At 41.5% G+C, this 10,622-nt stretch overlaps 2 protein-coding genes across 4 annotated transcripts; one reads left to right on the top strand and one right to left on the bottom strand.

Moving 5' to 3' along the window:
• The first annotated feature begins 776 nt into the window (after nt 1-776).
• LOC127335464 (dol-P-Glc:Glc(2)Man(9)GlcNAc(2)-PP-Dol alpha-1,2-glucosyltransferase) lies at nt 777-4,478 on the top strand. 3 transcript variants are annotated; one of them, XM_051362115.2, is made up of 8 exons: nt 779-1,133; nt 1,640-1,728; nt 1,803-2,136; nt 2,379-2,640; nt 2,988-3,125; nt 3,236-3,440; nt 3,690-3,832; nt 3,924-4,478. In XM_051362115.2, exons 1-8 carry the CDS (start codon nt 1,044-1,046, stop codon nt 4,181-4,183), a joined length of 1,521 nt encoding a protein of 506 aa, XP_051218075.1. In that variant the 5' UTR covers nt 779-1,043; the 3' UTR covers nt 4,184-4,478. The 3 variants fall into 3 exon arrangements, with proteins under 3 accessions (XP_051218076.1, XP_051218075.1, XP_051218077.1); XM_051362117.2 differs by having other exon boundaries at nt 1,119-1,133; nt 1,861-2,136; XM_051362116.2 differs by lacking the exon at nt 2,988-3,125 and having other exon boundaries at nt 777-1,133.
• Nucleotides 4,479-4,590: 112 nt separating this feature from the next.
• Nucleotides 4,591-9,950, bottom strand: LOC127335465 (calmodulin-binding receptor-like cytoplasmic kinase 3). Its single transcript, XM_051362119.2, has 7 exons — nt 9,679-9,950; nt 8,486-8,830; nt 8,091-8,344; nt 7,061-7,226; nt 6,894-6,983; nt 5,722-6,011; nt 4,591-5,126 (listed from the first exon to the last, which is right to left on the bottom strand). The coding sequence occupies exons 2-7, from the start codon at nt 8,604-8,606 to the stop codon at nt 4,905-4,907; spliced, it is 1,143 nt and encodes a 380-aa protein (XP_051218079.1). The 5' UTR covers nt 8,607-8,830; nt 9,679-9,950; the 3' UTR covers nt 4,591-4,904.
• Between the last annotated feature and the right edge of the window lie 672 nt (nt 9,951-10,622).

Here is a 10,622-nt window from a genome sequence, read left to right as displayed (position 1 = left end):
TTAGTATCCATGGGTCGATCTTGTATTTTGGTATCATTTAGTTTGATTCAGGCTACAAGCCTAAAAGGCTAAAACATTACCCCATTACTAGTACAAGCCATTTTGTGAACAACTAATATATATATGTTAATATATGAGTTCTTCTCTAATGATTCCTTGGTATTGTAAGCAATTGGCCCGTCCTTTGTTTCTTGTCACGGTCCGCCACTGTTTACACAGATGGTAGAGATTGCAGATATCCAAAAGGTTCACATTCATAGATTTACCTAGTTCTGTTACTAAAATGTCAGCGATTTGCAGAGTAGAATAACATAATACTACTATAACTATACCAGCCATCCTCTCAAGCGTTTAGCTACTGAGATTCTCCTCCTCCAACTCTTTCGGGCATGGCGGAGCATGATCCGTCAGGCAGGCAGTCGGCCTCTTCTTTGCTGAGCCTTTGCGCGAGCTCTCCAATTCACACCAATTTAGGAACCGCACAAAGAAACTACCCCAAACTAAAACGAAATAAAGCTTTCTTTCTCTTGTATCCGCTCACTGCTGCTGATTAAATTAACTCGAGATGGAGGAGGAGAGTACGGGATGCTCACGGGGTGGGGGGGGGTGGAAGACCCCTGATTCTCCGGTCGCCGGGGCCGCCCGCCGGCGTCTTCGTGCTGGCGAGAGATCGGCGCCACAGGGGGAGATCTCGCCGCAACGAACGAACTCTGGTCTAGTGAGTTGGGGGCTGCCGGGCTGGTGAGTTGACAATTGCACTAATGGGCCGCCAAGTTACGTACATTGGCCCAAAGTGCCGCCAGTTTAGCCCGAGAAGCCGAGACCTCCGGCGAGACGCCGGCACCTGCAGGCAGCGTAGAAGCTTATCGCATCGCCGGCGAACCCGCTCCCGACGCAGCGCCGTGCCGTTCTGCCATCCGTATTGCCTCTGACGACTGACAACCTCTCGAGGATTCGTGTGATGAGCGCTGTGATCCTGAGTCCTGAGCGCTGAGCTGGATCTGAAGTGGGGTTTTCCGAAGTTGAGAGTCCCGTCTCGGGGGATGGGGAGGCTGGCCGTCGCCGCCGCGGTGGCCGCGTGGGCGGTCCCCGTAGCCGCTTTGGTCAACTCCGTCGTTCCTGATCCCTACATGGTGAGCCATCTTCCCCGGTTACTTCTCAACTAGTCAGATACGATGCCAAGCTTTGGAGCTAGTCATGTCACTTGCTTTAGATGTTGGTGATGTACAGTGCGGAGTAGCAAACTAGTGTCGGGGCGATGTAGATGCCTGACGTAATTTAAGTATCTTCATGCGTTAGAAATCGGGTCTGCAATTGCAATGGAATTTCCTGGCCCCATATTTGCTTATACAAAAAGGAGATTGGTGGAGCATTTGCATAGATGTGTGAACTATCTTTTTTCATGTGACAGCATTAGTGTCTGGTTTGTATAGGAGTTTCATGAGTTATAGCTATCTACAAGTTGGAGCTCTCCAGAAATTGAAATTTCGGCAAGGGCAAGTTAGAGCTTTTGCAGGATGTTCAAGCTTTCTTCCTTTGTCTAATTTGCTCTATTCTCTTTCTGACAGTGTTGATATCATCAAATTCTACCAAATAAAGCATGATAACATATTCACTACCACTTCACTTTTCCATTTAGGATGAGATCTTCCATGTTCCCCAGGCGCAGCGCTATTGCCGCGGAGAATTCTTAGTGTGGGATCCCATGATCACCACCCCTCCTGGCCTGTGAGTTTCCACAACTCCTCGTTGCATCAGCCTCAAATTTGCCTTGTGATGGACCGCTCTCTGCAATTTTGTAGGTACTACATTTCCCTAGCATATCTTGCTTCTTTGTTCCCGGGTGCATGGGCTATTAAGGTAGCAGAGGCATTTGACCCACTTTGCACCACAGCACTTCTCCGGTCGACTAATGTTATGATGGCAATGGTCTGTGGTGTTCTTGTCTATGACCTGCTTCTGTGTATCAAGCCAGGGATCGGCAAGACGAAGGCAACTGCCTATGCTATCCTTGTAGCGTTGTATCCTGTTCACTGGTTCTTTACCTTTCTCTATTATACTGATGTTGCATCATTGGCCGCAGTTCTTGCGATGTACCTGTTCTGCTTGAAGAAACGGTTTTGGGTTAGTGCAATGGTGAGTATTTGAACCAAGTGCTTCATAGATTTTGGTGAGATAAACTCGCGTTTTGTGGGAACAAATACATTGTTGTTTATTTGTTGTGTTCACACCAGAATCTTTTAGCTTGTTGATTTGTAACCAGTCACACATTTGTAACAATTATCCATAGTGTACTTGATAGCTCCTTAATGTACTTCACAGTCTTTTATTATATACATCCTGCAATTATGAATAAGTGTATTCCTTTTTGCCTGCAGTTTGGTGCCATCTCAATACTTTTCCGGCAGACTAATATAATATGGATGTTATTTTTTGCTGCCAATGGTGCCATTACATATGTGCAAGATCTTCCCGTTAGTGACTATGTGTCTCACAAGAACAGTAGATTAACTGATAAGTCAAGCACAGAAGTGTTAGACAGGGATAACACAGCCAGTGCTCCAGGTTTGAGAAGACGGCGAACTAATAGTTCCATAAGTCAGAGTAGAGTTGTTTCTGGATCTACTAATTTGCATATCAGTAAGTATGCCCTAAAGAATTTTCATATTCTACTGCATGCTTTCCGCTCCCCTTTTGGATTTGTTAAATGACATGCTTAATATCGTTTTGCAATCAGTGTTGCAATTTGCAAAATAATTTAAATTTTCTTCCAAAGATTGTGACATGTAAAACAATTATTTTTATGATATGCTTGATTTTTTTTACTTTATTTAAGCACTAGAAACCTTGTCGTTTATATGTGGTATAATTCTGAATATGATAAATGACCATTTGTTCAAAGGTGAAAATTCTAGCAAGATCATCTGATCTCCATTTTTGCCTGCCATCCTTTTTACACCATATCCAACATTATGAGTAATATGCAGGTTTTATCGAGGAAGTATTGGATATCAGCTTCAAGTTATGGAATTCGAAGTCTAAAGTTTTATTGAATTTTACACCATTTGCAATAGTTCTGGTGGTATTTGTAGCATTTATATTCTGGAACGGTGGCATAGTACTAGGTAAATCTTTACGTTTAGCTGCTCATTATTTTGCGTATTTCATTGGGCTTAGCAGGTCATTAAGGAATTTATAGTTTGCTAATCATGATCCCTTGCTTTGTGTGACGCAGGTGCTAAGGAAGCTCATGTTGTTTCACCACATTTTGCGCAGTTTTTGTACTTCGGTCTAGTGTCAGCTGCTGCCCTCCTACCCTTGCATTTTACTCCCAGACGAGTGTCAGAGTTATTCCGTTGGTGTGCTAAGAACAAAACGTCTAGTTCTCTGGCAATGCTGGTGGCTCTTGGTTTAAGCTTCGTGGCCGTACATTTCTTCAGGTATGTTATCTGAACACCTCTTCTGTGTTTAGTTTGCTCCAAGTATAAAACTGTTAAAACCAGAAAGCATAGAGGTTTGTGATAGTGCCGGCTCACCATTTTGCTAAAATTAAAACTGAAACTACATGGCAAGCAACTGCACAGAAACTTTCGTTTGGAATTCTTGCACTTTAGGTGCCGAAATAGAATAGCAGTCAAATATATGTCATCATCATTAATTCCATTTTCCTCTTCTATGTTTTGGTGCAGTATTGCCCATCCGTATCTTCTTGCTGACAATAGACACTACACCTTCTATATCTGGAGGAAGGTCATCCAAGCTCATTGGATGATGAAATACATTTTGATTCCAATTTATGTGTACTCATGGTTTTCAGTTATCAACATCTTAGGTAAACTTTGTCCTTTAAATTCAGAAGATGCTGGCTATTTTTGAAAAAGTATAATAAACAATGATTCTTCCTTTTTTTCTGTATCTTGCAGGAAAATCACAGACAAGGGTTTGGGTGTTGTCCTTTGTTTTCGCAGTTGCCCTAGTTCTTGTGCCTGCTCCGTTGGTTGAATTTCGGTACTACACAATCCCGTTGGTCATAGTGGTTCTCAATTCCCCAGTAATTGGTAATTGCAGATTGCTTGCTTTAGGGTCTGCCTATACTGCTGCTGATTTGTGTACTTTGGTGATGTTTCTGTTCAAACCATTCCACTGGGAGCATGAGACGGGAACACAAAGGTTTATTTGGTAGGTTAGATTGAGGAGCTTGACAAGAGGTAAGCTCCAGTGTTCAGTAGCTGCCACAAACACAAAGGTTAAGCATGGCCGCCCCAGCTTATTGATAAGTGATAACAGAACCGAAGAAACCAGAACCTGAGCTCCATGTGATATTTTTTGGCCAGTTTCTATTTTTTGGTCAGTTTCTCTGTAAACTAGAGGGTTCTTACAAGTCTTTAGGCAAGTAGAAGATGCCTACTCAGATGTAACCTTGTTATATTTGAACCATTCTTTGAAGAAATGAAGAGTTGATGTCGCAGATTTACCTACTGTGAATTGGCATTGTTAAGTTCCTGGGTGTGCAACACCCCCTTTTCAAAGTCCTGCAAGTTTGTTTCGCAAAAAAAAAAAAAAAAAAAAAAGTCCTGCAAGTTTCAAGGATCACGCACAAAAGCTGTACTGTGGTCTAATACCATTGCACTTCCTTGAGGGCACATATCACTGAAAACGTTGAACTGGCTAACAGCCATCCACAGAAATCGTCAATTCTAGGGGTGTACACTACATTTATCGCTTAAACATGAATACACCTAGATATACAATAGTATACATCAATAGTGTTGCAACCCTGTACAGATTTCAGCTGTTCCGTAATCGCAAAAATGAGCGCCAATGTTCAGCCTTAACAAGAACTGAGTTCAGCTGTAAAAATAAAAGGCAGCAGACTGTAGGCATGTAACCCAGTACCAGATGGTTTAAAGGTTAACTTCTCCTCTGCTTTGGGTCTTCGCGTAATCCCTTCGGATCTTCCAGAGTTTCTCGACAACTTCCTTCATCTGTGGCCTGTCAGCACGAGTAGGAGCAACACATTGGAACATTACATCAAAAATCTTTGTCAGTATATCTTCGTTTACTGATTCGGTTAGCATTGGATCCATTATTTCCTGAATATCCCCTCGGTTATATTTCTCGAATGCCTGCATCAAAAGCATTACGACACTCAGATGGGATAAATAGCCTAATGACTACTCATGTGTGTTTTCAATTTCATGGAACTATTCCGAGTACATTTATAATGAGTTCCAGATAAATATCTAACATTCGACATAGTATGGATCAACTTGTAACAAAATATCACATTGTCCATCATCATACACAGGTATATATAAGCACATCACATGCCCACACGAAAGAACAAACAGAAGTATACATGAGCATGAGGGTGCAATGAATTGAACCAAACAAAGGATTAAAGAACGAATTCTTATATTATCTTCTGAAGTTCTCTCTGACACTGTATTGCCATTGAGTACTTCATTTCTATTTGTGTTTGTCAAATCCTTGGGTAGAGACACTGATGCTCAAGAAACCCATGTTTAAAGCCTGGCTTCTGCAGAGTGCCAAGGTTCTTCTAAATCGGTTTACTCATGTCAACTGAGTAGTACTAGAGGGAGACCTTGACCAACATTACCCAATTCATAACAAAGCTAAACTACTTTAGCTGATAAAAATATTAGACAAGATGCCAACGACTGAAATGATGTGAACACAAGAATAGGAGAGCAAACGCACCCATCGCACAGTAATCTTTTCTCTTGGCCTTTTCACCTCAATAGGACGACGGCCTGAAAGGATTTCCAGGAGCAACATACCGTAAGAGTACACATCACTCTTGACTGTCAGATAGTTTGTCCGTAGATACTCTGGATCTACATAGCCAGCCGTTCCTTTCACGTCAGTCTGTATCTCTGACTGCTCTGAAGAACCAGTTCTTGCAAATCCGAAGTCGGCTACTTTCGCCCTGAAGCCCTCAGTTAGTAGAATGTTTGATGACTTCACATCCCGGTGTATTATGGGTTTCTCTAAAAAGCATAACATTGCAACATAATTTAAGAGAAGACATATGCAAATTGCCAGCAGGAATGATCAAATATAATCTCTCTGCTTAGCTATAGATCCACACCATTTCACTAAAATACTAAGAACAAAAATATTGCAAAAAAAAAGTTGCCTATCCGTGGAGTTAGTTCGGATCTTTCCTTATTTGGAAGACACAGAAGAAATCAAGTCACATAGCTGATCCTTGTGACTTACTTAACTTAAAATCTAGGTCATGTGTGCGAATTAGGATTGTGTGCATGTCATGAGGAGTGTTGTCCTTAATGAGCATAACCTCAAACCATAACTATTGTACTTGCTTTTAAATGAAAATACGTGAAATACTTTTGCATGTTATTTTAAAAAAATAGGCTCACTTAATAAAAACGCTTTACATATCAATAAAGGGCCAAAAAATCCCAAATAAGGGCCTCTTTAATCCTTAGGATTTTTTCCTATGTGGGTTTTTTGATTCATAGAATTTCAATCAATTCACATCTTTCTAGGGATTCATCTGCACTACATTTCGTAGGAAATTTCCACTGACTCCAACCTCCTGGGAGTAATTTTCTATGATCAATCAAACATCCTTTCAATCCTATAGCGTTCAAGATGGCATGATACTAATCCTACGTTTTTTCTATTCCTGCATTTTGTGCAGATAACAAGTACTCAAGAAGTTATGATCCAAAGGATCAACCTTTAGTGCAGTTAGAATATTACTACTTAATGTGTTTCGTTACTGCTGTGGCCAATTACTAAACTGTGTGACTTACTTGGATCATAATGTAAAATTGGACTTTTTAATTACTGTTTATTGAACTGTTAAATGCTCAACAGATGAAAACATGTAGGCAGAGGTGTACCAGCATATAGATGCAGATAAGTTAATCCGTGGGCAACATCTATGGCTATTTCAAGCCGCTGACTGAAGCCCAATATTAGCCCATGGTGTCCTGAAAGATTATCTAAATCTGTTACTATTCATTTAGGGACGGAATAGAACAAAGTAGCATTATGGTTTGCAGCATACCATCCAAATGATCCCTAAGAGTGCCATTTGAAACAAACTCAGTAATGACAATTCGTTCATTCCCTTTGTCAATATAACCAAGTAACTGTACCAAATTCCTGTGTTCAATCTTCTTTAGCAGGGCAATTTCATTTTTGAACTCTGCATGTAAAGAAGCGAAATGTTCCTGGAAGGAAAAACAAAACCCCTATCAGAATCACAATTTAAACTGGAGTAAGAGAAGTGAAGGTACCCAATGTTTATCAAGTATCGGGATTGCACAGAAAAAACGGAAGTCCAACTAATGAGCACAGGCTTACACAAAATATGTAACAATTGTCCACAACTACTGGAACAAAGAATGCAACGCGAACGCATGCTTTATTGATGCATCACCCTGTGATTCTTCTCAATCTACACACATATGGATTGACAACTGGGTCTAAATAAACCTGCATTAGCCACTGTGTTGCTCTTTGTTGATTCCACTCAAAAGAGAGCAAACAATAGATGCTAATCTCAGCAAACGGTCTAGAAAAGGTCCAGGCAAATAGGACTTCTAAACATTATGAAGTGTCTTGTCTAATTAAACCTGGTAGTGTGGAATTAAAGAATCAAAGATGAGGCTGCCCTTTGGGCCAGGGCTGGCGCCAAAGGTCTACTGGTAGTCATGCCATCAACCTGGGATGTCCACAAATACCTGTAACTCTGTTGTACCATGCCTCCTAGGAGGATTGTAAAACTCTATCTTTTCAATGAAATGAAACACAAAAAGTCTTTTGAGTTTTCACTAAAAAAGTCATTGTACTTATGCAGATCTCTTTTGTACTGGCGAAAAAAAGAAAACTACCTTTCTTGCCCTTTTAATAGCTACAAAATGGCTCATCAAATGATCTAAAAAAGTTCCAACCAAATAGGACTTCTAAACACTATGAAGTGTCTTATCTAATTAAACCTGATAGCGTGAAATTAAATCAACCAAATATATGACCATAGTTTAGTCATTGTACTTATGTAAGCCTCTTGTACTGCCGAAAAAATAAGCTAGTACCTTTCTTGCCCTTTTAATAGCTACAAAAAAGCCATCTTGCAGCTCCGCTCTGTAGGCCTTTCCGAAGTAACTTTCTCCAATCATCAATGCCGGCGAAAAGTTACGTGTCAATTTAATAACTTGTTCAAGACTTAGGTTTAGGGGATCATTTCTACTTGGCTGTGAAGATAGTGAAAATCTAGATGGACTTGCAGGTACTCGAAGAGGGCTGCCGGGAATTCTGTCAGACATTGACCTCATTTCAGAAGACCTAACTGCAAAAATAAGGGTAAAAATGTCAAATGGTTGGAAATGTAGTTTATACGCAATTTCATCCGAACACACAAGTTAGGCATTTCTTGAGTGTGTTAACAGGTTTCATCACCCATGAATGAAAATTCGTCATTCCCACTTACATGAATTTGTCTCTTTTGAAAGAACAGGATCTTCACTTCCATCATTCCTTTTCGAGCCAAAACAGGGGCACAAGGCATCAAAACACACAAGAAACATTCCGGTAGTTGTAGTAGTTACCATCACGTTATCTCTCCAATCCTCCTATAAAGGATTTCGATGTCCTCATTTTTATTTGATGTCCCAGATTAGCACATTTCTGGGTAGAAAAATTGCCTCCAGACTTATCTCACTTCAGAGCCAAAGTTGTCCAAATATATCTCACTTCAGAGCATGGGTTCTCCAAATAATTTCTCCAAAGCCCAAACCTCAGTCACTTTAGAGCAAAAGGTGTCCTCTTTTCTCTTCTGATAGTACAATGCAAACAGCAAAAGCGTAAGAAATTTAATTTAGTACGAATTAGGATGAACGAATGACTAAAAGAATAGCTACAGGAAGAGCGATTGTAACTTGTGAGGCTACACAACTTCAGTAGGCAATTAACTAAAATTGATCTTCGGAGCACACACCGTTCAGCCAGAAAAAAGTGCTACTCATCTGCTCCAGGTGCACTCAAAACGCAAATCAAGATGAATAGAACATATGTTTATCATCATTGTAATAATAATTGTCCAACTAGTCTCTAAAAAAGTTCAATTGTACAAGGCCTGTTATTCTACCCTATCAACTGAATAAACCAAAGGCGCCAAATATTTAATCATCAAAGCTGTCTGCTTGTCCGGGAAAGGAAAATTGGCATATGCCAGCCCAAAACATCCATTCATATGGAGTCCAACAAAAGACACACGAGTCTCTGCATATATTTATAGCAAGAAGGAACCTTACTGGACAATGCGTGCAAACAAGACAAAATCACGCTATGCAGACAGAATTGTACCGACCGACCGAACTAGCAAGCCATGAGAGAGACTGAGAGAAATATTTAGCCATTTGTGCGCTGACAATGGATCACGAGCTACAACAAGCATAGCCAATAGCTGAGAATCGATCACGAGCTACAACAAGCATAGCCAATTAGCAAACCCTACAGCCTGCAGGGATCCCCTGCTACTGATATCAACAAAACTTGGGCTTTAGGAAGTCTAGTACATATCGAGTTTCATTTCAGAATCACGCGACGCTGCGACGGAAGCAAGCTAAAGCGTGGAGACCCAGTCACGCGGGAGCTGCAAGGAGGAAGGGAGCGAGGACTCACCGGAGGAAAAGAGCTCGCCGCCGCCGCACGCCGAATGCTCCGCCGCACAAGAACCCACTTAACCAAGGAGGATCAAGGGGGAAAGTTGACGCGGAAATGGCGAGGAAGGAGGCGCCCGAGAGAGCAGGATAAGAAATTTATGCCTTGGGTTTGATCGGATCTTCGGGCGGGCAGGTGGAAACCGTGTGCGGGATGGAGACCACACCGGAGGGAGAGGGAGAGGGAGAGGCCGCCGAGACAAGACCGACGACTTGAGGTTGGAGGGGAGGAGTGGGGCGACGACTGGTAAACGACGCGGACACGCGGGATATTGTTCTTGTTATTGTGTGGCAACAACTTGCTTGCTGGTAGGTGTGTCCCAGGGCTCATGCTCTAGCCCATTTGTCAGCGGGAGCATATCAGGTGAAAATGGACTTGTTCCTGAAAATCTAAAAAATTTAGTTATGAACCACTAGATCGTGTACGGACGGCCAGATCTCGCATTTACTCCGCCACCCATTTTGTGCAGAAAAACCCTGGAGCTAAGATACCCCCTCCGTCACGTTTTAGGTGTCGGACGGGTTGATCATGGTATTGCCATGAGCTGGATCTGGAATCGAGGATCGAGAACAGCCAAATTGCATAGAGCATGAAACTTAAGATTAAAATCATGATTCATTTGACATTTTTTGAATATCAAGATCACCAAACAAAATAGAGCTTCATTCACCGTTTGACCATTTCAAACAAAAAAATAATTGAACCGAAATACTCATGACAGAATGAACCCACGGATCGGATCAAACTCAACTCAGACAAAAATGCAAATAGAAGGGAAAAGAGATGCACATATCTGTAACCTAAATTGGACAAAAACTGGCGTGGCTACAAGCGCATCAATGGATGGATTCGTCGGGACCGAGCGTTTGGGGTACCAGATCTAGCACCAGTGACGGTGGTAGCTA

This window comes from Lolium perenne, chromosome 2 (genome assembly GCF_019359855.2).
Source record: "Lolium perenne isolate Kyuss_39 chromosome 2, Kyuss_2.0, whole genome shotgun sequence".
Taxonomy (NCBI): domain Eukaryota; kingdom Viridiplantae; phylum Streptophyta; class Magnoliopsida; order Poales; family Poaceae; genus Lolium; species Lolium perenne.
Note: the sequence above shows the minus strand (reverse complement) of the source record. Positions and strands in the feature narration are given on the sequence as shown.